The 27364-nt window shown below is 46.8% G+C and overlaps 1 protein-coding gene across 2 annotated transcripts in view; it reads left to right on the plus strand.

The window, feature by feature from the left end:
* The first annotated feature begins 2769 nt into the window (after positions 1 to 2769).
* dapk2 (death associated protein kinase 2) overlaps positions 2770 to 27364 on the plus strand; it is a 131164-nt gene continuing 106569 nt past the window's right edge. For both annotated transcript variants that reach the window (XM_033015034.1, XM_033015033.1), the window contains exons 1-2: positions 2770 to 2866; positions 21511 to 21659. In XM_033015034.1, the coding sequence (XP_032870925.1) occupies positions 21583 to 21659 (77 nt within the window). In that variant the 5' untranslated portion in view covers positions 2770 to 2866; positions 21511 to 21582. The remainder of the gene's footprint in view (positions 2867 to 21510; positions 21660 to 27364) is intronic.

A 27364-nucleotide genomic window follows, 5' to 3' on the forward strand; every position in this document is an offset into this window, starting at 1 on the left:
CTAATTTGCGTTTAGCCTCACTCTGACAATGGAGGAGACCTAGGACAGAAAGGTCTGTGTAGGAATGGGAAGGAGAATTAAAGTGTCCAGCAACCGGGAGATCAGGTTCAGGTCAGTTATCATCTGTGAACAAGTATGACATTTTCTGCGTTTTATGCTATATTTTCTGAGGTTATGTGCTTACAGGCAGAGCACAATTCAAAAGCTCATAAATTAAACATTTACACAACTATGGTGCAAGGTGTAAATTTAAGCGTGTTAATTCAAAAATATGAGCACATAAATCAGGCTTTGGTAATAAATGGACAAGCATATTGTTCCCAAAATGCATAATTCACACAAGCGTAAATCTGTACAAGCCTGTACTGCGTACACGCTTTTCCCCTTCATTTTATGCTGCCAGTATTAAAGGTTCAATATTTTCCCCACACTTGAGTTCAATTAGAATGGAACCTGTATGTAACATGACTGTAGTAACACTAACTCACCAGTGACGCCAGTGTTGTACCTGTTTCGGCATCACCCAATTCAGAAGGAGGATCCCGACCAGAAACGTCACCTGTCCATGTTCTCCAGAGATGCTGTCTGTCTGACCTGGTGAGTTACTCTTCGCTCCATAGATGCTGCCTCACCCGCTGAGTTTCTCCAGCATTTTTTGTCTACCTGCTGAGTTACTCTAGCACTTTGTGTATTAGCTCTGCACTCCTCTTTGCATGTGCTTCCTGCGTGGCTGCAAACTGCAGTTTAACAGACAAAAAAACGTATCTGGGAACGGTTTCGGGTCAAGTCCCTACTTCAGACTCTCCTGTGGTTCTCTACACTTATATTTATTAACTCCAGGTTCTCAAAGTGCAGGTTGATAGGTCATTAATTGATCGGAAAACATAGCCCCTTGTCTGTGTTGAGAGCTAGAGTCAGGGCAGAGTTGGACAGTTTGTAAAGAATCAAGATTAATTCAATTAGTGTAGGAAGGAGTGTAGTCGGAAGAAAGGTCTCGGCCCGAAATGTCACCCATTCCTTCCCTCTAGAGTTGCAGCCTGTCCCGCTCAGTTACACCAGCATTTTGTGTCTATCTTCTGAATTAGATTAGTGTAGGATTTGTGCAAATTGGTGGCTGATGGACATCGTGGACACGATGGCCGTTTCCTTGCGATATCTCTCTCGGATCAATGCCGCTTTAATTCCTGTTGCTTTAAGCCTGTGCTATAAAACTTTGTGCTTATTCGTCCAGCTGTTCCTGCACACATTCCAGCAGCCCAGGTCCTTGTGAAGTCTGTCACAGGGCAGCCCGGTGGCGAAGCAGTAGAGTTGCTGCCTCACAGGGCCTGAGACCCGGGTTCGATCCCGACTACGGGTGCTGTCTGTACGGAGTTTGTACGTTCTCCCCGTGACGTGCGTGGGTTTTCTCCGAGATCTTCAGTTTCCCCCCACACTCCAAAGACGTACAGGTTAGTAGGGTAATTGGGGGGGGGGGGTGCAGCGGGTCAGTGATGGCAGCGGACACTGGACAAAGGGCAGTGATCATAAGATCATAAGCGATAGGAGCAGAATTAGGCCATTCAGCCCATCACGTCTACTCTGCCATTCAATCATGGCTGATCTATCTCTCCCTCCTAACCCCATTCTCCTGCCTTCTCCCCATAACCCCTGTACTAATCAAGAATCTATCTATCTCTGCCTTAAAAATATCCATTGACTTGGCCTCCGCAGACTTGTGTGGCAATGAATTCTACAGATTCACCAGACTCTGACTAAAGAAATTCCTCCTCATCTCCTTCCGAAAGGAATTCTGAGGTTATGTCCTCTAGTCCTAGGCTCTCCCACTAGTGGAAACATCCTCTCCACATCCACTCTATCCAAGCCTTTCACTAATCAGTAAGTTTCAATGAGGTCCCCCCTCATTCTTCTAAACTCCAGCGAGTGCAGGCCCAGAGCCGACAAATGCTCGTCACAGGCCAAGGTGGCGTCAGACGAAGGAGAGGGTCGGTGTTGCCCGGACAATGGGCCTAAAGGCCAAGATAAGTCTGCATTCTGAGAAGTCTTTGAGTACTTTTCTGGTGAAGTCTATTATTACACTACAATCGTTGCACTTTTGTGCTATTCTATGATTCATTTTGTTTTAGTTTAGAGATACAGCGCAGAAACGGGCCCTTCGGCCCACCGAGTCCGTGCCGACCAACATTAACACACTCCTACACTCACCAAGCCAATTAACCTACAAACCTGCACGTCTTTGGAGTGTGGGGGGAAACCGGAGCACCCGGAGAAAACCCACGCGGTCCCGGGGAGAACATAGAATAGAATAGAATGCCTTTTATTGTCATTCAAACTTGGTTTGAACGAAATTGCATTTTCTACAGTTTTAACATTACAAAAAAACCCAAGACCCATACTTAACACAGTTTACATAAACATCCATCACATACAAACTCCACACAGACAGCGCCCGTAGTCAGGATCGAACCCGGGTCTCCGGCGCTGTGAGGCAGCAACTCTACCGCTGCGCCACCTTCATGGTGCTTATCTATGGGACAGTTTTACTGCATTCTGTGCAAAACAAACACATTCACTGGAGCTTGTAAGCGCCTTGAGTATTAGAAAGGCGCTATATAAATCCCATCCATTATTATTACCTGGAGAGTGTGTGGGGACAGGGTGGCCATGTATCTGCCCCCTTTCATCTCCCCCCGTGTGCCAGCTCTATTCTCCCCGCTGCACTGTGTTGGGGGGGGAGCGGGGGCGCGCACAGTGCTCGCTCCCGCGACGTGTCCGCGCCCCGCGCGCTCCCGCTCCTCACTTAAACCCGCGCGGGATGGGAGCCCCGACACTCGCCGCCGCCGCTGCTGCTGCTGCTGCCCCGCACCTGGTGAGTCCCGCACAGCGCAGCCTCGCCACTAGCCTGGCTGGGGATGATGGGGTGGGGGTGGGGGTGGGGGCGCTCTCACCTCCTAGCCCCTCTCCACTCCGAGCACCTCCACTCCCCCCTCTCGTCTCTCTTCCCCCTCCCTTCCCTCTCTCCCCTCCCTACCCCTCCACTCGCACCCACTCCCCACTCTCCCCCCTCCCTCCTCGCACCCCCGCCTCCTCTCTCCCCCTCCTCTCCCTCCCACCCTCCTCCTCGGCCCCCCCTCCTCTCTCCCCACTCCTCTCCTCCCCTCCGCTCTCCCCCCTCCTCTCTCTCCCCCTCCTCTCATCCCCCTCCTCTCCTCCCCCCTCCTCTCTCCCCCCTCCTCTCTCCCCCCTCCTCTCTCTCCCCCCTCCTCTCTCCCCCCCTCCTCTTCTCCCCCCCCCCTTCCTCTCTCCCCCCCCCCCTTCCTCTCTCCCCCCCTCCTCTCTCCCCCCCCTTCCTCTGTCTCCCCCCCTCTCTCTCTCCCACCCTCTCCCCTCTCTTCCACTCCCCCTCTCCCTCTCCCTCCTCCATTCGCACCCTCTATTCCTTCCTCTCCCTCTCTCCCCCCGCCCTATCTCCGGCTGCCAGCTCTGTGGGTGCTGGTTACTCACTGAGTTGCTTGTTGCTTGTTACTCTATCTCTCTGTCTATCTCGGTCTCTCTCTGTCTATCTATCTCTCTGTCTAGCTCTCTGTCTATCTATCTCTCTGTCTGTACGTCTCTCTGTCTATCTCTCTCCCTCCCCCTCCCCCGGCAGCGATGCTGCTATCTGTGCCCCTGAACCACTCGCTTTCTCTCTCTGTGTTATCTGTACTTTTTTAATAGCTGTCAACTCCGCCGGCGTCTGACTGCCAAACTGAACGCGGACAAAGTGTGAGTTTAAATGGGTTAATGCGATCGTGTGGCTAAAACATAGCGATATTCTTTGTGTAACTGCGCCTTCAGTCTATTTCTATTTTGGATACTTTTGAATATATATATATATATACAATTACTGATGTGTTTTGGTCGCGTTTAAACTTTCCGCTCCACATGATGTAGTGATTCCAGGGCAGTCCATAGCCTGGAGTTAAAATCCACGGATATTTTCCGATTGCTATTTTGCATGTGTGTATGTGCAGGTAGGGAAGTAGGGATTGGCAATGTGTTCAGCACTGTTATTGTGGGCCGAAGGGCCTGTTTCTCTTCTGTACTGTTCCATGACGCACATAATATTATAAGCTTATAAAATTCAATATTGTTGGCAGTTATCTGATGAATGTTTGAATGGTGTCAGAAGTTGAGGGATGGATCAAATTTCTGTTTATCTTAGGTCTTCTTCCCTGACTTGTATCTGCTGTGCTATGAGGTTAGGCTAAAAAAATAGGATTGGTTGGATATAGAACTCATCCCACTCGAAGAAAATTCCTGATCGAGGGCATATATATTTTTTTGTTTAGCCTCATTAGAATTTCAGAGGGAATGTTTAACTGGTCAGAGAATCAGGGAACACACGTGGATGATCCTGAGTTCAAAAAACATGGAGATACTTGGTGAAAGGCTGGTGTTCTGTGTGTGTGATGGAGGGTGTGTGGTGTGGGAAGGAACTGCAGATGCTGGTTTGAATCGAAGATAGACACAAAGTGCTGGAGTAACTCAACGGGTCGGGCAGCCTCTGGAGAAAAGGAATTGGTGACGTTTTGGGTGGAGACCTTGTCTCTCAGTTCATGGCCATGGATGGAGATAGAACGTTATGGGAGAGCTTGGTGAATTGGGGACCGTCCTCGAGGGAAGAAGTTGAGACACAAGAGACTGGAGACCCTGGAGTCTTGAGGGTGGCCCAGTGGCGCAGCGGGTAGTGCTGCTGCCTCCTCGCAGCGCCGGGCACCTGGGTTCGACCGTTCTCTCAGATACTGTCTGTGTGGAGTTTGCACGTTCTCCCCGTGACCGCGCGGGTTTCCTCTGGGTGCTCCGGTTTCCTCCCACGTCCCAAAGACGTGCGGGTTTGTAGGTTTAATTGGCCCTCTGTAAATTGCCCAGTCGTGTGCGGGGAGTGGATGAGAAAAAGTGCAATAGTATCGTTGGTCGGAGGGCCAAAGGGTCTGTTTCCAGGCTGTATCTCTAAACTAAACTAATAGGTTGTGTCGGAAGGAACCTACATGAGGTTTTTGCACCAAAGATTGACACAAATTGCTGAAGTAACACAGCGGGTCAGGCAGCATCTTTGGAGGAAAGGAATAGGTGAAGTTTTGGGTTGAGACCCTTCTTCAGACTAATGGGTTGTTGTTCCTTGGTGGGGTAAAGATTGGAGGGAAGAAAGGAAAGGGATTAGTGTCATCTCAACGAGGGAAGAGGTGGGTTCTAGCGAAGGCTACCCTTGGAGGAGAGGAAGGGGTGAGCCTTTCAGTTTTCTATCCAATTAATTTCAGAATATCTAGGTAGCTCATTACCTGTATTAAATATTACAAGATAGACACAAAATGCTGGAGTAATTCAGCGGGACAGGCAGCATCTCTCGATGGAAGGAATGGGTGACGTTTTGGGTCGAGACTCTTCTTCAGAGTCTGAAGGGTCTCAAGCAGAAATGTCCTTCTCTCCAGAGATGCCGCCTGCCCCGCTGAGCTACTCCAGCGTTTTGTGCGTATCATAAATATTGCAAGCACAGTTTTCAAAGCCACAACTCCACCCATTGCTAGCCCTGATTGTTTGTGGTACGGAGGTTGGATACAAACATGTTCCTGGAATTTTGCCCACTAATTGAATGCCTAACCGCACAATGCTAGGTGCTGAAGGGCTGTGTGCTTGTGTGTAAACCTTCCCTCCTGCCCAGCCCTATAGAACTATACTACAAAATACAGAAGCAGAATCAAACCCTATCTGGCGTAGAATGACTAGAATCCCAAACAAGGTCTGGTGGAAGGAAATAGGCAACGTTTCGGGCCGAAACCCCTGGGTTTCGGCCCGAAACGTTGCCTATTTCCTTCGCTCCATAGATGCTGCTGCACCCGCTGCGTTTCTCCAGCACTTTTGTCTACCTTCGATTTTCCAGCATCTGTAGTTCCTTCTTAAGCACAAGGTCTGGTGGGAAGAATGTTCTGTAAATATAAAGTAGATAAGGACAAACCTAGCAAAGGTGATGACAAAATAACCAGCTGCCAACCCTGCCCCACCTGCCTGGTGTGTCCTGGCAGGGGCAGTGAGCGGGCATTCACGTGATGGGCGTGGGCAGTATTGATCAATCCATTTTATTGCTGGAATGCTTGTTCATGAGACCAGGAATTATAGATTCTTGCTATTTTATCGTGAAGGCAAATCATTGTTTCATTGAAAAGTGTTGAACACTCTTTAGACAATAGACAATAGGTGCAGGAGGAGGCCATTTGGCCCTTCGATCCAGCACCACCATTCATTGTGATCATGGCTGATCGTCCCCAATCAGTACCCCGTGCCTGCCTTCTCCCCATATCCTCTGATTCCACTAGCCCCTAGAGCTCTATCTAATTATAGAAACATAGGCCATCACTTCAATATGTGTAGGAAGGAACTACAGATGCTGGTTTAAATCAAGGATAGACACAAAAATCTGGAGTATCTCGGGCAGCATTTCTGGAGAGAAGGAATGAGATGCTGCCTGTCCCGCTGAGTTACTCCAGCTTTTTATGTCTACCATCACTTATCTACCCGTGTATAATCCATATCCCTCCGTTCCCTGCCTATCCATCGATCCTTAAAATCATATTTGCCTCAACCACCAACCCTAGCAGCTTGTTCCAGACATTTGCCACCCTTACCCTGGTCATCCCTAAATGTTGCCTCTTCACCTTAAAACTATGTCCTCTAGTATATGATTTTTCCATCCAGAGAAAACGTTTCTGACTGGTAGACAAAAATGCTGGAGAAACTCAGCAGGTGCGGCATCATCTATGGAGCGAAGGAAATAGGCAATGTTTCAGGCTGAAACCCTTCTTCAGTTTCTGACTGTTTATCCTATTTATGCCTCTCATCATTTTGTATATCTATCAGGTTGATGTGATTATTCTCAACAAGCTGGATTTCTAATAAAATACACTGTGCTTGGTTCTCCAGGATATACACTGGGAACAGGCAGAGAGGAATGTTTTCAGTGGACTATAGATTTATTCCCATTCCCTAAGATAGACACAAAATGCTGGAGTTACTCAGCGGGACAGGCAGCGTCTGTGGAGAGAAGGAATGGGTGACGTTTCAGGTCGAGACCATTCTTCAGACTGAGAGTCAGGGGACTCCCATAGCCGAGTTGGGTTGGACTTTAAGGGGGACGTTCAGGTTCAGACCAAAAGCAAGAGTATTGTCATTGAATGGAAACAATAATGCATTGTTCCTAACTCATCTGTTGAGATCCACCTCCATATCTGTGTCACTATCACACCTGGTCAGGGTCATGGTCTTCTGACCTCCCACGCTCTCAGAAAGTCTGACTCATTCAGACCCCGGACTACACTGGGTCTCACCACAGTGTTATCCTGAATGATGGTTAGTGGATGTGGAGAGGATGTTTCCACTGGTGGGAGAGTCTAGGACCAGAGGTCACAGCCTCAGAATTAAAGGGCGCTCTTTTAGAAAGGAGGTGAGGAGGAACTTCTTTAGTCACAGGGTAGTTAATCTGGGGCTTCTGTAAATTGTCCCTAATGCGCGTAGGATAGTGTCAGTGGACGGACATCGCTGGTTGGCATGGACTCGGTGGGCCGAAGGGCCTGTTTCTGTGCTGTATCTTTAAACTATGTGGAATTCTCTGCCTCAGAGGGCGGTGGAGGCAGGTTCTCTGGATGCTTTCAAGAGAGAGCTAGATAGGGCTCTTAAAAATAGCGGAGTCGGGATACGGGGAGAAGGCAGGAACGGGGTACTGATTGGGGATGATCAGCCATGACCACATTGGCTCGCAGGGCCGAATGGCCTACTCCTGCACCTATTGTCTATTGCCTGTGGAACCATCTCTGGACTGAGGGACTTTCCATGTGTGACACCAGGAACACTGAAGCCGGAAAGATTAAGGAGAAATCTAAAAAGGCGTCCAGAATTTTGAGAGAGAGTTGGAACCAGAGCCAGATACTTTTTGTGTAACTCCTTTCCAAGCAGAAACTCATTGAGTGTCATGGAGTTTGTGTGTGTGTGTGTGCGTGCGGCTGCTGTGGGCTGGTATCCTCCCTCGATCCCAGACAACTCTCTGGTGCCGGGGCCCTGGAATGGGAAGTGAAGTTTGCAACAGCTAATTTGAGCATTGAACAGGTGACGCTGGGCACCACTACAGAGGTTGCTGCCAACTCTACAGAACGTTCTGTCAACCCAGACCTCTGTCAGTCGGTTTGTTCTTGATCCTCAGACTGCGTACAACGGAGGGGGATGTGTCCTTTTATCTGATCAACCCCAGCAATTCTATTTGAAAACATGACTTGCTTCTGACCACTTCTCAGTAACTTCCGTTGTAAAGGCACTCATTGCTGGCTTTTAAAGCGCAGAACTAGAACCACTTGACTCATCCAGTGAGAACAAGGAACTGCAGATGCTGCTTTCCACAAATGGACACCAGTCTGTCTCCATGCTGTACAACTTTGACAACCCAAACACCAATAAAACTGCATCTTCTTTAGGACGTAGACCCAAGGAACTGCAGATGTTGGTTTACAAAAATCACACACACAGTGCTGGGGTAACTTAATGGGTCAGGCAGCATCTCTGGCGAACATGGACAGATGACGTTTTGAGTCTGAAGATGGGTTCTGACCCGAAATGTCACCTGCCTGACCCGCTGAGTTATTGCAGCGCCTTGCAGCACCACTTGCTTCATCCACCCTGTGCAGGTTTTCAGCAGAAGCTTGTGGCCACTAACCCTCACAGACTTCCCCTTTTGACAGCTATTTTGAATGTTTCTTCCACCATAATTCGTGACATTGTGAGCGATATTTTACTTTACATAAATAGCATACAGCAGGCATATTTCTTTTGTTTTGCTTCATTTTATCTTCCTGTTTAAGTGTCCATTCTTGTTTTTGATGCATACTAAACCATCATCTCTCTCATTGTGACACTTGGATGTCGCCCTTCGGCCCACCGAGTCCGTGCCGACCAGCGACACTAGCCCTATCCTTCACACTAGGGACCACTTACAATTTTACCCAAGCCAATTAACCTACAAACCTGCATGTCTTTGGAGTGTGGGAGGAAACCAGAGCACCCGGAGAAAACCCACGTGGTCACAGAGAGAACGTACAAACTCCGTACAGATAGCACCCGCAGTCGGGATCGAACCCTCGTTCCTGCTCTGTAAACACTGTGCCTCCCCTGTTAGTCCAGGGACTTCACCCAGGTTTACTGCCAGGCATCTGTCATAGGGGATGGAAACAGGCCATTCGGCCCATCTCGTCCATGCAGTTCAAGATGCCCCATTTCGGCTATTTGAATATATTTGGCCCATATCCCTCTAAACATTTCCTATCCATGTACCTGTCCAAATATCTGAACTGCTGTAGTAACTTCTGCCTCAACTGCATCCTCCGGCCCGGCAGGTTGTTCCTTATACCCTCCATCCTGACTGAAAACGTTGGCCCCAGGTTTCTATTAAATCTTTCGCCTCTCACTTTAAATCTATGTCCTCGGGTTATTGATTCACCGACCTGGGTAAAATTTCACCCTATCTATTCCCCTCATGATCTCGTACACCTCTATAAGATCAGCCCTCAACCCTCCCCGCTCCAAGGAATAAAGTCCTAGCCTGTGCGCCTGATAGCCAGTCAAATCATACTATACACCAGTACAATCAGGCCCGGGTCATGGACAACAGGTAGTATAAAGAGAAAAAAACACCAGAGTGCAGAATATGGTGTTACAGTGTTAAAATTAGAAAGTGCATTTTTTTTTTTAAAGTGCTAGTCCTGCAACGAGGTAGGTTGGGAGATCGAAATTCAATATGATGATCTATGGCTTATCATCCAGAATCAGTACCCCGTTCCTGCTTTCTCCCCATATCCCTTGATTCCTTTAGCCCCAAGAGCTAAATCTAACTCTCTTGAAAACATCCAGTGAATTGGCCTCCGCTGCCTTCTGTGGCAGAGAATTCCACAGATTCACAACTCTCTGGGTGAAAAGGTCTTCCTCATCTCAGTCTAAATGGCCTACTCCTTATTCTTAAACTGTGACCCCTGGCTCTGGACTCCCCCAACATCGAGGAACATGTTTCCTGCATCTCAGCCTGTCCAAGCTCTGGTATAATTCTTGTAACCTTTCTTGCAACCCCCTCCAGCATAGTTTTAATAATATGGAGGCTAGAAATGTTCATCATGTAAGCATAAGGTGCATAATAAGTTCACATAAAACTTGTGCAAACCTCTCTCGGGCAGGGTTGATTTAGTATAAAACCACTACCTTCCATCGACGGCTTTAACCATTTCACTTGCGATCTCCTGCTCGTACTGCGTTCGAAGCATTCGCATTCTGCGGGTAAGGTGACTCTTCAGGTTTATCAGAAACACCTATGGAGTTGAAAGGCAAGAACAACTCTCAAATTGTAGAGTCAAAGACTACTTAAAATGAGAGCATAACACAAAATGCTGGAGTAACTCAGTGGGTCAGGCAATATGGTGGAGCAAATAGATTGGCAACGTTTCAAGCCAGGCTGTCCTACACACTGAGTTGAGTTGAGTCTAGTTTATCGTCACGTGTACCGAGGTAGAGTGAAAAGCTTTTTTTGTTGCGTGCTATCCAGTCAGCAGAAAAGACAATGCATGATTACAATCACACCATTTACAGTGTACAGATACGTGATAAGGGAACAACGTTTAGTGCAAGGTAGAGCCAGCAAAGTCCGATCAAGGAGAGTCCAAGGGTCACCAATGAGGAAGATAGTAGGTCAGCACTCTTAGCTCACAAGAGGACCATTAACGTCGATAACAGTGGGGCAGAAGCTGTTCCTGAATCTGGGGGTAGATTCATTCCAGCTTTCATATCTTCTGCACGACAGGAGAGGGGAGAAGAGGGAATGACAACACCCCCGCTGGGTATCTGCAAAGTTAAGATCATGTGATGGGAGCAGAGTTAGGCCATTCGGCCCATCAAGTCTACTCTGCCGGTACACAAAATTGCTGGAGGAACTCAGCGGGTGCAGCAGCATCTATGGAGCGAAGGAAATAGGCGACGTTTCGGGCCGAAACCCTTCTTCCATTCGGCCCATCAAGTCTACTCTGCCATTCAATCATGGCTGATCTATCTTTCCCTCCTAACCCCATTCTCCTGCCTTCTCCCCACAACCTCTGACACCCATAATAATCAAGAATCTATCTCTCTCTGCCTTAAATATATCCACTGACTTGTGGCCTCCACAGCCTTCTGTGGTAAAGAATTCCACAGATTCACCACCCTCTGGCTAAAGAAATTCCTCCTCATCTCCTTCCTAAAAGAATGTTCTTTCATTCTGAGGCTGTGACCTCGAGTCCTAGACTCTCCCACGAGTGAAAACATTCTCTTCACATCCACTCTATCCAAGCCCTTCACTATTATGTATGTATCAATGAGGTCCCCCTCCCATTCATCTAAACTCCAGCGACTACAGGCACAGTGCCTCCTACATGTACTAAAGATAATAGATCCAGTGGCAGCAAGGAGCCTGTGGGGAGGGGGAGGGAGGGGGGGTAGTGGTAAGGTTAACTCCTCCATTCCCCTCCCCCACCAGTCTTGGGGTGGGGGTGGTCAGCGACGGGTGTGAAGGCATTTCAATGGTTAGGAAGTCACGTGCTCCATAACACAGGCACTTGTGTCAGTGCAGAAGGCTGACTGTGTGCAGTCTATTGGCGAGAATGTAGAAACAAGGAACTGCAGATGCTAATTTACAAAACAAAAAGACACAAAGTGCTGGAGTAACTCAGCAGGTCCGGCAGCATCTCTGGAGAATATGGATAGGTGACGTTTCGGGTCAGGACCCTTCTTCAAATCCACACAGTGTTCATAAGTGATTGGAGCAAAGTTAGGCCATTCAGCCCATTGTCTACTCTGCCACTGATGGAGTGAGCAGGGGATGGGTGTGTGGGTGTGTGAATGATGTGGGGTGGATGGATGAGGTGGGGCTGGTAATCATGGTAAATGGGCACTGATGCTTGACTAGCGATCTGTAAAAGCTCGCCATCTCCGGCTGCTCCAGATTCCTCCCACACTCTAATGAGCACAGGTTTGTAGGTTAAATATGTAGGAAGGAACTGCAGATGCTGGTAAAACCAAAGATAGACACAAAAAGCTGGAGTAACTCGGCGGGTCAGACAGCAACTCTGGAGGAAAGGAATAGGTGACGTTTCGTGTCGAGACCCTTCTTCAGACTGAGAGTCGGGGGAAAGGGAAACTGTTCCATTCTGTTTGTAGTTTGTTTGGTTGTTTGTTTGTTTGTCTTTTTGCCCAAAGTCCGCGAGCATTGCCACTTTTCATTTCACTGCACATCTCGTATGTGTATGTGACGAATAAACTTGACTTGACTTGAGAGATATTTTTGTGGGTTAATTGGCTTTGGTAAAATTGTAAATTGTCCCTAGTGTGCAGGATAGTGCGAGGGGCAACCTTATAGAGCTGTATAAGACCACGAGGGGAATAGATAGGGTGAATGAACAAAGTCCTTAACCCAGGAGGAAACCGGAGTACCTGGGAACGTTGACCTTTTATATATCGCAAGTTAAACATCAGTGGACGTTTACCATGACTCCCACCCACCCCTCCCCCAGCCCTGTGTGCTTACTCCCCCTCCCCCTACACCCCTCCCCCTACACCCCTCCCCCTACACCCCTCCCCCTTCTCCCCCCCTCCCTGTCTCTCCCCATCCCTCTCTCCCCCCCACAGTGTGTGCATGAGTATGTTTGCTCTCTCAGCCTCTAAAGCTCTGTCACGTTGCTCTCGTTACCCTGACCCGGGCACTCCAAGGCTATCGGATCTTTGCTCCAAGAGGCTTCTCGTCTCAAAACATTCCAGCGACCAGGAGATTTCTGCACATCTCCTGTCGGGACAGTTTGATACTGAAAACTCCCCACAACAACCAGCTTTGGGCTCGTTCTACATAAACCACATGGGTGTTCTAGTATTTAATTATTCACTGGCCAAAAACACATTGACAGGAAACCAAGCCTCTGGTTGAGAAATGTAATCCTCAACACAGAAAGATATATGGCCATGTGGGAGAGTTTGTTCTGGTCTGACTTGGAAGGTTTTGAGTATGGTTTATAATCAGATGGTCAAAGATTAGTGCTCCGATTCTTCTGGCACTCTGAGGCCGTGTGTCCAAAAATAATGAGCTTTTTTTTTTATTGACCGCTGGCTGGATCTCCACATAATATACTTAAAACTGACCTCAAGTACGTCAATGCTGCCTCTGTAACTGCACCACAGTGTGTGAATGTGAACAAGCGGAATAACACACGCATCACCTCCTTTGCTTGAAATACCTTTGAGGCAGGGGCGGCTTAACACAGTGAATGAGTTCTTAATCTTGTTAATACACGACTCTACAAACCCTGGGAGTTCACTTGTGAAGACTTTATGCTCTCAATTTGAAATAGTTTGAAGCCCATGGCATATCGATTATTTTAGGATGCGCTACCTTTCATACGATGTTGTTACTCTATCACTCAGATAGAACCATGCTGCTGTGTGATGGGTGGTGAATCCGTGGAGTCCAGGGCACAGCGGTAGAGTTGCTGCCTTGCAGCGCTTGCAGCGCCTGAGACCCAGGTTCGATCCCGACCAGGGGTGCTGTCTGCACGGAGATTGTACGTTCTCCCTGTGACCCCGTGGGTTTTCTCTAGAGATCTGCAATTTACTCCCATACCTGTAGGTATATTGGCTCGGCAGAAGTGTAAATTGTCCCTAGTGTGTGTAGGATAGTGTTAATATGCGGGGATCGCTGGTCGGTGCGGACTCGCTGTTTCCTCGCTGTATCTCGAAAACTAAAACCAATGAAGGCTGTGGCCAAAACAATGGATATTTTCAAGGCAGAGATAAATAGATTATTGATCAGTACGGGTGTCGGGGGTTATGGGGAGAAGGCAGGGAATGGGGTTAGGAGGGAAAGATAAATTAGCCAATGGTGGAGTAGACTTGATGAGCTGAATGGCCTAATTCTGCTCCTATGACTTATGAACACTGGATGGATTCGAAGAAGGGTCCCTACCCGAAAGTTCACCTCCCAAGATGTTGCCTGACCCGCTGAGTTACTCCAGCACTTTGTGTCTTTTTTTTTTGTAAACCAGCATCTGCAGTTCCTTGTTTCTACGTTCTGGCTTTGAGTAATGTCTCCTTCCATTGATAGATGTGTTTAGAGATACAGCGCGGAAACAGGCCCTGCAGCCTACCAAGTCCGTACCGACCAGTGATCCCCGCACATTAACACTATCCTACACACGCCAGGGACAATTTATGCTTATACCAAGCCAATTAACCTACAAACCTGTACGTCTTTGGGGTGTGGGAGGAAACGGAAGATCTCTGAGAAAAGAGATCACAGGGACAACGTACAAACTCCGTGCTGACAGCACCCGTAGTCGGGATCGAACCCGGGTCTGTGGGGCTGTAAATGCAATAAGGCAGCAACTCTACCGCTGCGCCACTGTGCCGCACACGTGACATTATCATTCTTCACCCCCTCCTCCCACGTGCTTGAAGAATCATGCTCAAATATCAAACAGTTATCCTTGCCCTTTGAAATTGGCCGATGTGTTATTGTAACCCCTGAGCTCGGAGTTTGCATAACACATGATTCAGCAAGATATCAGTCAAGTGATGTGTTACAGGATTAATGAGGAGAAGCAAGCGCTTTGTGTTGGCCTGACACTGTGTCATTCCAATTTAAAATAGGGAATGGAAAATATTTAAGAGTTGCCAAATTCAGTAGATGGATGTTTCATTTTATGAAGTTTATTAGGCCAACGAAACAGGCCAGAACTTGTGGTAAAGGAATGAATGATTCTTGTCATTATTGACGTAGAAAGCAGCCAGCAGCTTGTGAGGGAGAGATGTCCTGTGTATTATGCCCCTGTCCCACTTAGGAAACCTGAACGGAAACCTCTGGAGACTTTGTGCCCCACCCAAGGTTTCCGTGTGGTTCCCGGAGGTTTTTGTCAGTCTCCCTACCTGCTTCCACTACCTGCAACCTCCGGGAACCGCACGGAAACCTTGGGTGGGGCGCAAAGTCTCCAGAGGTTTCCGTTCAGGTTTCCTAAGTGGGACAGGGGCATAAGACACAGAACGCTGGAGTAACTCAGTGGGACAGGCAGCATCTCTGGAGAGAAGGAATGGGTATTGCTTCACATGGAGACTGGGCTGTGCTGGACCAGCCCTGGATAGGAGATCACTAACCACTCCGTCGTGTCTGAGGAAGGGTCTACGCCATAAAGCTTTTCAATCTACCTCCGCACAAGTGTCAGTAGTTAAGTAACCTATCAGTTCCACAAACTACTCCCTTTGGTCTGTTAGAGACATGGTGTGTTCCAACCCTTTGCCGTTTATGGAGTAGGGATCATGGATTTAAGATGTGTTTTGCAAAGAAGCTTTATTGAGTTCATAAGTGATAGGAGCAGAATTTGGCCATTCGGCCCATCAAGTCTACTCTGCCATTCAATCATGCTTGGTACATGTGTGGGAAAACATTATGTGTTCCATGCGAGCAGAAACTGCTTAATTGTCAGAGGATAGACAAAAAATGCTGGAGTAACTCAGCTCCTGGAGTAACCACGGAGCTTGAACTGCGGGACTGACTTACCATCGCCCGGTGGGGTATCGCCTCAGCGCAGAGGGAGAAGAGGAGGGAAGAGACAGCAACCCTAAGACTTTTGCCTCCATCACAGTGAGGAGGTGCCTGGTGAACTCACTGTGGTGGATGTTAATTTGTGTTTATTGTGTGTTGTTTATTATTACATGTATGGCTGCAGGCAACGACATTTCGTTCAGACCGAAAGGTCTGAATGACAAATAAAGGATTCAATTCAATTCAATTCAATTCAAGTGGGTCAGACAGCAATGAGAGAGAAAAGGAATAATAATAATAATAATGGATGGGATTTATATAGCGCCTTTCTAATACTCAAGGCGCTTTACATCGCATTATTCATTCACTCCTCAGTCGCACTCGGTGGTGGTGAGCTACTTCTGTAGCCACAGCTGCCCTGGGGCAGACTGACGGAAGCGTGGCTGCCAATCTGCGCCTACGGCCCCTCCAACCACCACCAGTCACTCACACACATTCACACACAGGCAAAGGTGGGTGAAGTGTCTTGCCCAAGGACACAACGACAGTATGCACTCCAAGCGGGAATAGGTGGTGTCTTGGGTCGGATTCTTCTCTAGACTGGAAAATGAGGGATCTACCTCTCCCTCCTAACCCCATTCTCCTGCCAACGTCCCGAAACGTTGCCTATTTCCTTCGCTCCATAGATGCTGCTGCACCCGCTGAGTTTCTCCAGCTTTTTTGTCTACCTTCGATTTTCCAGCATCTGCAGTTCCTTCTTAAACACACATAACCGCTGCTCCAGTTTATCTCTCGGCCTGATGATTCTTGTCAAGTCCACACTCAAGATTAGACGTTGCTCAGCTAGAGCTGAACACACTTCTCGGCATCTGCACAGTGGTGTCTGTCTTGTGCTTCTTGTGCGTGGTGGTGGAAAGATTGGTGGAGACAGGGCTGCGATCGACGTGAACGCTGTTTCCTTGACCCTGGTCTGGTGATTGTAGCTGTGCTGAGCTATGCTTAAGGGGTTGGACTGGCTAGATGCAGGAAGATTGTTCCCGATGTTGGGGAAGTCCAGAACAAGGGGTCACAGTTTAAGGATAAGGGGGAAGTCTTTTAGGACCGAGGTGAGAAAAAAAATATTCACACAGAGAGTGGTGAATCTGTGGAATTCTCTGCCACAGAGGGTAGTTGAGGCTAGTTCATTGGCTATATTCAAGAGGGAGTTAGATGTGGCCCTTGTGGATAAAGGGATCAGGGGGTTTGGAGAGAAGGCAGGTACAGGATACCGAGTTGGATGATCAGCCATGATCATATTGAATGGCGGTGCAGGTTCGAAGGGACGAATGGCCTACTCCTGCACCTATTTTCTATGTTTCTATGACAAGGAAACGTTGCTGATTATGCAGGGCTCAAGGTTCACTCTGGCCCCAAACTGAGTCTCATTGCAGACACGCCATCGGTCAAAGTGTCCCGTCGTGTTAGCGCCTGGTGGGCGAGGAGGCTGAGGAAGCCACGTCCACACGACATCTGGTATCTGACCTGCACCAGGTCAATGTAGGTGGCCCAGCTGAACCTCTGACTCCTGGGATAGTGAGCAATACTAACACTGAAGGTCACAAGAGGCATTGTGTTGGCAATGGCTGTTGCTTTGTACTTGTGTGGGAAAATGTTATGTGTTCCATGCGAGCAGAAACTGCTTCATTATCAGAGGACAGACACAAAATGCTGGAGTAACTCAGTGGGTCAGACAGCATCTCGGGAGAATAGGAATAGGTGGTGTTTTGGGTCGGCCTCCTCTTTAGACTGGAAAAGAGTTCCGACCCGAAATGTCGCCTATTCTTTTTCTCCAGAGATGCTGCCTGTCTCGCTGAGTTACTCCAGCAGTTTGTGTCTATCTTCGGTGCGAACCAGCATCTGCAGTTCCTTCCTTGCCCATTATCGGAGGAGTTACGCATGGATTTGAACCCTGAAAAATGGGTGCATGTACCTACCTCTGACCTTGTTGCCTTTTGTCTAAGATTGTCATTCCCAATTGCTGGAATTTAAGTGTTTTTAATTTAACGATCCCCGCACTTGTATGTGGGTTTACAAAATCATGGGGGGCATAGATAAGGTGGATGTTAGGCCCCTCGGTTGGGGAAAGTCTGAAACTGGAGGGTAAAGATTTAAAGGGGAGACAAGGGGCAGGTTTTTCATACAGAGGATAACAAAGTCTGGTTGTGCTAGGTTTTAACATTTTTCCTTCAAAAGACTAATTGTGAAAATACCAGTTTTTTGTTTTGATTTTGAATTGGAGTAGGAACCTCAGTTAGAAAACACTTTCTTCAATTAGATTTATGTAGTATTTTTTCCCACTTTTATTAATCTGGTAGTTCCCTCTAAGGATTAAACATTGCTTATTCCAAGATATCGTAATTTCTGTATTTTTAAGCGGAATTGCTTGAGTTTTATATTATCCTGTTATATGAATCCCCAGTTTTGTAAGTAAGAGCTTAAAAAGTTAAATTGCATCGTATTAATAAGTTAAAACAAAAATGCTGGAAATACTCAGCAGGTCAGGTGGCGTCTGTGGAGAGAGAAACAGGATTTACATTTTAGGTCAAAGGGGTTGAAAAACCCTACTTCTGACAAAGGATGTTTGTGTAGGAAGGAACTGCAGATGCTGTTTTAAATTGAAGATAGACACAAAATGCTGGAGTAACTCAGCGGGACAGACAGCAAGTCTGGAGAGAAGAGTCTCGACCCGAAACGTCATCCATTCCTTCTCTCCAAATATGCTGCCTGTCCCGCTGAGTTACCCCAGCTGTTTGTGCCTATCTTCTATATAATGGATTGTGGTTACGGCAGACTTGGGTGTTGTTTTGTGTTGGCTGTTGGCGGGCGGCAGGCAGCGCGGTGGGAAGGCAGCGACGAGGAGAAGAAGTGTAGCGTTGGGCACGGGCGTGCAGTGGCTGCCACAAAGTGTGCCGCCCTGCCAACGCCTGCTGTGGTCGCCTGGTAACGGTGCCAGGCTCTTTTTACATTCTTCCAGGACATTCTTGCTATTGAGGGAGTGCAGCGTAGGTTTACACGGTTAATTCCCGGGATGGCGGGACTGTCATATGCTGAGAGAATGGAGCAGCTGGGCTTATATACTCTGGAGTTTAGAAGGATGAGAGGGAATCTCATTGAAACATATAAGATTGTTAAGGGCTTGGACATGCTAGAGGCAGGAAACATGTTCCCGATGTTGGGGGAGTCCAGAACCAGGGGCCACACACAGTTTAAGAATAAGGAGTAAGCCATTTAGAACGGAGACGAGGAAACACTTTTCTCACAGAGAATGGTGAGTCTGTGGAATTCTCTGCCTCTGTGGAGGCAGGTTCTCTGGATGCTTTCAAGAGAGAGCTAGATAGGGCTCTTAAAGATAGCGGAGTCAGGGGATATGGGGAGAAAGCAGGAACGGGGTACTGATTGTGGATGATCAGCCATGATCACATTGAATGGCGGTGCTGGCTCGAAGGGCTGAATGGCCAACTCCTGCACCTATTGTCTATTGTACACTGCCCCGTCCCCACTTCCACCAGCTTACCCGGTGAGCTGGCACCACGAGGTGGGAGCTTCCAGCATTCCAGCCCCCCTCCCCCCATCCCCCCTGCTTGGTTATAGCGGACAAACAGCAATAAGAGTCAAGAGTTTTTTATTGTCATATGTCCCAGATGGAACAATGACATTCTAACTTGCAGCAGCACAACAAATTATATAAACATAGTAGTTCAAGAAGGAACTGCGGATGCTGGAAATCGAAAGTAGACAAAAAATGCTGCAGAAACTCAGCGGGTGCGGCAGCATCTATGGAGCGAAGGAATAGGTGACGTTTCGGGCCGAAACCCTTCTTCAGACTGATGCCTATATAAACCAAAGATCCTATAGTGGATATAAACATAGTACACTGTGAACAATATAATAAACGATGGCAGGGGTGAAATGAGTGTGGCCAGGGTGGACACTGTTCCCCGCCCCCAACGGTCAGTTACAGCGAGCACTTATAAATTCCAAAATGAAGATGGATTAAAGAACTTTAAAGAAATGACTGATGTCCTGAGTGTTCTAATGCAGATGTCCCGAGTGTTCTTTTCCTGCTAATGAAAGTGTTTGATGGAGTAGACATGGAGAGGACAATGCTACTCGAGGAGATTACAACCAACCTCTCTCAGGCAGCTGCTAAATTAATTTCCCGTCAAGCTTGGCAGTAACTGTTCACCCTGATGGCAAGAATGCAGAATTCTTTACCACAAGGTGTGTCTGATTAAGTAGCATAGATGATTTAAAGGTAGACAAAAATGCTGGAGAAACTCGGCGGGTAAGGCAGCATCTATGGAGCGAAGGAATAGGTGACGTTTCGGGTTGAGACCTGAAACGTCACCTATTCCTTCGATCCATAGATGCTGCCTCACCCGCTGAGTTTCTCCAGCATTTTTGTCTACCTTCATTTTTCCAGCATCTGCAGTTCTTCCTAAAACATAGATGATTTAAAAGAAACTTGCACCAAACTGGTAAATGTAATAATTGATCTCATTAGATGTATCGATTGCAAGTAAGTTTATTGGCCAAGTATTCACATACAAAGAATTTGCCTTAGTGCTCCGCCCACAAGTAACAACATGACATACAGTGACACTTACGAATTACTCAGAAAACACTAAACATTAAAAATAATTAGACATTAATGATAAAACACCATTGATTAAGCATGTGAACCAACAACATACCAGATCAAAGATCAAAGGAAGTTTCTCTGAACTAGTGGTGGCATGTTTGATATGTTTCATGCTGTGTCATAGTCACACAACATGGAAAACAGGCCTTCAGCCCGACTTGCCCAGACCAACCAAGATGCCCCATCTATACTAATCCCATCTGCCTGCATTTGGCCCATACCCCTCTAAATCTATCTTATCCATGTACCTGTCCAAAAGCAAAGAGAGTTTGCTTCTAATCTCCTCGAGAAGCATTGTCCTCTTAATGTCTACTCCATCAAACACTTTCATTAGCAGGAAAGTCTCTATATAAATGTTTATAGTACCTGCATCAACTACCTCCTCTGGCAGTGAAGATGTGGATTACAGATATATCCGAGACACTACACTTGGAAAACATTAGGCTTGTATTGGCGGAAAAACCAGATCCGATGCTATGATGGGTGAGGGGGGTGGGGAGAGGTATATCTCCATCTTTTCTTTTCTTATTTCCTTTTCTTTCCTCTGCACTGCTTTGGGATCTTATTCTTGTTCTTTTCTATTTTATCTCTTCTTTTTCTCTTTTCTTCTTTCCTTTGTTTTCCTTTTTTTTTTTTTTTTTTTTTTTTAAAGTTTAGGTTATCAGGTTGAAAATGAAGCTGTACAATATTTGTATAATTGTGATGTCGATCGTTTTATCCCAGTACAATTGCTTCTAATAAAAATAAATTATATAACCTTTTTTTTTTTATAAACCTACCTCCTCTGGCAACTCCTTCAGCAGTGGGTATTAGAGAATCACAGCAAACTGACCAAAGTCCCAGCAGATTGTGTGGTAGGAACAATGAAATGGCTTTCTTTATCATATGCCACATTCTCTCTTGTCCACCCACCAACAATTGGTGTGGTAATGAATTTTATAGAATTTGTACTTTTATTACATCAAAATATAAACCAGAAACGTGGCCTATCCATTCCTTCTACAGATGCTGCCTGACCTGGCCTAGCCTGACCTGCAGAATTCCTCCAGCACTTTGCCTTTTTACTCGTGAATTTGTCGCGCAGTTCTTGGTTCTTGGTCCTCCAAAATATTCCAAATGGAATTTAAACTGGAGGTGGAAGTATTTTACAATCGCCCTGCTCTCCCCTCTCCCTCCAACTGCAATGTTGCCTGAGTTCTGTTTTCTTGTTTCGTAGATACTGGATGCTGGCCATTGAGAGTGGACTGTGACCATCTCCGAGTGCCATGGTCTGTGGCGTTGGCAACGAATGAAGATATCTGGCATGGCTTCCTTTAAGCAGGATAAGGTGGAGGAGTTTTATGAAATAGGAGAAGAATTGGGAAGGTAGGAATGTGATGGACTAATATTGCGTACGTTCCCCACTGAGCATAAAATTCATCCTGGTGAGAGATTGTGTTAACCTGAACTCTGTGTGACCTCTAGTGTGTAAACTACACTGACTTTTATTTGGTACTATGTCTACAGAATTTAGTCTTGTCTCAACTTAAAGTTGTTTCCTGCTGGTTCATCTGCGCTGGGGGTTTGGAGGCCACCCAGCCTTTGTCCCTGAACTTTAGTTACTGCTGTTCTACATCTAGTCCAGAAAAAGTAACTTAAGGCCACTTACACAACTTTTGCAATCTGTACAGATCTTGCTTGACATTTTTCACCAACGCTGTTCAACTGAAATACATTTTACTATCTTTTCAAAACTCTTTTGAGTCTAGAAGTCTGGAGGTCATGTTGTAGTTGTATAAGATGTTGGTAAGACCGCATTTGGAATATTGTGTTCAGCTCTGGGCACCGTATTAGAGGAAAGATATTGTCAAGCTTGAAAGGGTTCAGAGAAGATTTTCAAGGATGTTGCCAGGACTAGAGGGTGTGAGCTACAGGGAGAGGTTGAGTAGGCTGGGTCTCTATTCCTTGGAGCGCAGGAGGATGAGGGGCGATCTTATAGAGGTGTATAAAATCATGAGAGGAATAGATCGTGTAGATGCACAGAGTAGGGGAATCGGGGACCAGAGGACAAAGGTTCAAGGTGAAGGGGAAAAGATTTAATAGGAATATGAGGGGCAACATTTTCACACAAAGGGTGGTGGGTGTATGTGGCTGGGACTATCCCAACGTTTAAGAAGGTACATGGATAGGACGGGTTTGGAGGAATATGGACCAAACACAGGCAGGTGGGACTAGTGTAGCTGGGACATGTTGGCCAGTATGGGCAAGTTGGGCCGAAGGGCTTGCTTCTTCACTATATTACTCTATGATTCTATGAATTAGAAATGAGTGACTGCAAATGGTGGTTTAACAATGAAGACACTGGGTTTCATTTGTAAAGTACTGGGGCGGTGAAGGCGGAGTTTGATAGTTTTGTGATTTAGGAAGGGCATCAAGGGTTATCGGCAGAAGGCAGGAGAATGGGGTTGAGAGGAAAAAATCGATCAGACGTGATTGAAAGGCAGAGTAGACTCGATGGGCTGAATGGCCTAATCCTGATCCTACGTCATATGCTAGAGTTTCTCAGCAGGTCAGGCAGCTTCTCTGGAGAAGCTGCCTGATCTATGGAGCGAAGGAAATAGGCAACGTTTCGGCCCAAAACGTTGCCTATTTCCTTCGCTCCATAGATGCTGCTGCACCCGCTGAGTTTCTCCAGCACTTTTGTCCACCACCGTGCTTCAATGTTGCTTCATAGCCGCATTCACCCAAGTACAGTGAAATTCTCTTTTTGCGTACGGTTCAGCGACTATTCCACTACACATTCGACACAACCATACTAACTGATCGGGAAGGGCGTCAGAAAGGGCCTACACTGAATTTCTCTTGAACTTAAGCAAGATCAGACAAGTTTTGCTCATTTTGAATCTGTTATCAGCTTGGCTATTTCTGCGAGAGTTTCTCATTCTCTTTGGTCTAGTTATTTTCCAGGAGTGCATCTTCTGCTTTCTAGTCTACATGTGTAGGAAAGAACTGCAGATGCTGGTTTAAATCAACGGTCGTCTGAAGAAGGGTCTTGACCCGACACATCACCCATTCCTTCTCTCCAGAGATGCTGCCTGTCCTGCTGAGTTACTCCAGCTTTCTGTGTCTACATAGTTGGTGCATTCCAGGACAGAAAATATTGACAAAATATTGAAAGTGGAACGAGGACTGCAGGAATGTGGAGCAGCGGATGAGACTGCACTTTAAATTGCTGTATGAAGAAGAAACAGAGCAGTATTTTTGATTCAGCATTGATAAGGAGAGTTGGCAGGAGTTTCCTTGCAAAAAGGATTTACCTTCACAAATTGTAAATTAACATTTACAGCAGCTAAGTGTGCACATACATTGCCGTTGTTGCACTAAATGCATTCTCCGTATCTTGTTTATCCTCAACAATATATCAATAACATTTTTGGAATTTTATAAATGACATGCAGAATTTTATTTTCACTCTGCGTAAGAAGGAATTGCAGATGCTGGCTTCAACCGGAGATAGATACAAAATGCTGGAGTAACTCAGGCAGCAAGATCTGCTGCAACAATGCTGGAGGAATAGGCAGCATCTCTGGGGAGAAGGAATGGGTGATGTTTCGGGTCAAGACCCTTCTTCAGACTGATGTCAGGGGGAGAGGGAGATACATAGATAAGGAAGTGTTAGGTGTGAAAATAGGACAAAGGGAATGAAGATCAAGGGAAATATAGAATAGGTCATTGTTAGCTGGGAGAAGATAACAACAACAAAGCAAACAGAGATAAAATGTTTAAGAAGGAACTGCAGATGCTGGAAAATTGAAGGTACACAAAAATGCTGGAGAAACTCAGCGGGTGCAGCAGCATCTATGGAGCGAAGGAGATAGGCAACGTTTCGGGCCGAAACCCTTCTTCAGACTTCTTCAACTATTTAGCAGCCAGTTATGCACTTCTGAAAAAAAGCCACAAAGAGTGCAGCATCTCTGGAGAACATGGATAGGAAACGTCTTGGGTCGGGACTCTTCAGGCCTGAAATGTTGTCTATCCACGTTTCCCAGAAATGCTAAAGAAGGATGCTGGTTTAAACCGAAGATAGACACAAAAAGCTGGAGTAACTCAGCGGGTCAGGCAGCATCTCTGGAGAGAAGGAATGGGTGACGTTTCGGGTTGCGACGAAGGTTCTTGCGACCTTCCCCAGAAATGCTGCCTGATCTGCTGAGTTACTCCAGCACATTGTGCCTGTATTTGTAAACCAGCATCTGTAGTTCCTTATGTCTGAAGTTCACTTCACTGCTGTGAAGGAGCAGAGAGCTGTGAGCCGGGAGTGGTCGATTAATAGAACCAGATACCACCACGACTAAAGAGCAGTCCCGAACTACTATCTACCTCATTGATGACCCTCGGACTTTGACCGAACTTTACTGGCTTTACCCTGCACGATCATGTATCTATACACTGTAAATGGCTCAATTATAATCATATACATTACACTCTATATTGCCTTTCGGCTGACTGGTTTGCATGCAACAAAACCTTTTCATTGATAGACACAAAATGCTGGAATAGCTCAGTGGGACCGGCAGCATCACCGGAGAGAAGGAATATGTGACGTCACCTATTCCTTTTTCAGTTTCTTCAGAAGAAGGGTCTCGACCCGAAAACCTCACCCATTCCTTTTTTCTAGTGATGCTGCCTGTCCCGCTGAGTTACTCCAGCATTTTGTGTATATCTTCGGTTTAAACCAGCACCTGCAGTTCCTTCCTGCACAAAAGCTTTTCACTGTACCATGGTACACGTGACAATAAACTAAGCTGAACTGAACCCTTGAATGGTCTCAGCGGGTGCAGCAGCATCTATGGAGCGAGGGAAATAGGCAACGTTTCGGGACGAAACGTTGCCTATTTCCCTCGCTCCATAGTTGCTGCTGCACCCGCTGAGTTACTCCAGCATTTTTGTCTACCTTCGATTTTCCAGCATCTGCAGTTCCTTCTTAAACACCTTGAAGGGTCTCTTCAGCCTGAGGCTTAAAATGTTGTCACAAGCTCTCTCACAAATAGGACCAATGTGAACAACACATAATGAGTAGATTAGATGGGGTTTTTTAACCACAGGCCTGCATTTTTCACATACTTCACCAAATTCACATATGCTGCCTCTATCCCCTTCCGTTTTGTGAGCGTAACTCTGAAGACGAGTCCCTGAAGCTTTGGTTTTGATGGATCGGTTGTAGCGGGAATGTTAGTTCTGAGTGTGTACACAATCTTCTATGTCGTTCAAGGATGACTATCAATCTGTAATTCAGCAAGTCAATAAATAATATTTTTCATCTACGCATTAGTGTGCCGTCCCTGAGCTGTAGTAATTGATGGATTGTACCTCACAGACTTTCCCAGGATTTTCTCACAGTGGCGAAGTTGGGCTGTGAATGGCTGCAACGATGAATCTTAAGTTCACTTCAGTTGGTGATAAATCTTTGAAACGAGTTCACTGCTGCATGATATGCTGGTATTTATAGACTCGGTCGTGGAGGCACTCGGCATGAAAGCATGCCCTTCGGCCCATCAAGTCTGCACTGACCATCAACCTTTCCGCCTATACTAATTCTCCCTGTATTTCCATTCCTTCCCTTCCAGATTCTAGCCCTTGCTTGCACAGTAGGGCAACTTGGTAGCCAATGAATCCCCCAGCATGTCTTTAGGATGTGGGAGGAAACCAGAGCACCCAGAGGAAGTCTTTAGACTTTAGAGATACAGCGTGGAAACAGGCCCTTCAGCCCATTAGGCCCGTGCCAGCCAGTGATCATCCCATACTCTCGTACTATTCCACACACTAGGGACAATTTATAAATTTACAGAGGACAACAAGCCTGCACATCTTTGTAGTGTGGGAGGAACCCGGAGAAAACCCACATGGTCACGGGGAGAACGTTCAAACTCCATACAGACAGCAGCATCGGGATCAAACCCGGGGCTCTGGTGCTTTAAGGCAGCAGCTCCACCACTGCGCCACTGTGCTGCCCTCTCCTCATGGTGAAAGGGGGTACGTGCAAACTCCGTACAGACAGCACCAGAGGTCAGGATTGAACTGTCAGGCTGCTTCAACTGTGACAGCAGCTCTGCCTGTTGTGACACTTCGCTGGCGCTGTTGAAAGTGAGAATCCTATCAGCAGATTGAGGGCTGATTTAACACCTCATCCCATTCCATTGAGTGTCTGGAATTGTACTGGACGTTTAAAAGCTTCAGATGAGGAAATGAAGTGGGACAGCAGATAATTCTTGGTTTACATTTTTGGAATCATAGTGTTTTGCAGCACAGAAACTGGCCCTTCGGCCCATCGGCACCTACCAGTGATCTCCACATCCTATCCAACACTATCCTACGCACACTAGGGACAATTTACTCTTATACCAAGCCAATTAACCTACAAACCTGTACGTCTGTGGAGTGTGGGAGGAAACCGAAGATGAAACTGATTGTGGATGATCAGCCATGATCACAGTGAATAGCGGTGCTGGCTAGAAGGGCTGAATGGCCTACTCCTGCACCTATTGTCTATCTCTGAGAAAACCCATGGAGGTCCCGGGAAGAACGTACAAACTCCGTACAAACAAGCACTCGTAGCGAGGATCGAACCCGGGTCTCTAACGCTGTAAGGCAGAAACCATACCGTTAGGCCACTGTGCCATGCTTTCTGTGGCAGTGGCGAATAATATATCTGGGTTGGATATATTTGCAGTGGAGTATCTGGTGTCAGGCATGCTAACTATGCGGTCTGGCTGTCTTAAGGCCGCAGTGTTGGGGATATTGGCCTGGGAAAGGTCACTGACGTTGGTTCACATCCGACCAGTGAATTTGGAGAGGTTTGTGGAACCTGCGTTTGTTGTATTTACCACAGATGTCTGCTGTGTGTAGTCTGAGTCACAGAAGTAAATCTGAGGGCAGGGGATGACTGCCGCCCGGTAGAACATGAGGTTTAGTTTACTTTGTTTATTGTGAGATGTGTAGAGATACAAATAAATGCATGTGCTGCATGCTGTCCTGTCAAATCACATAGGTACAATAGACCCTCCACGGACCAGCCGCAGAGTTCCACATTCCAA

Source organism: Amblyraja radiata, chromosome X (assembly GCF_010909765.2).
Source record: "Amblyraja radiata isolate CabotCenter1 chromosome X, sAmbRad1.1.pri, whole genome shotgun sequence".
Classification (NCBI taxonomy): domain Eukaryota; kingdom Metazoa; phylum Chordata; class Chondrichthyes; order Rajiformes; family Rajidae; genus Amblyraja; species Amblyraja radiata.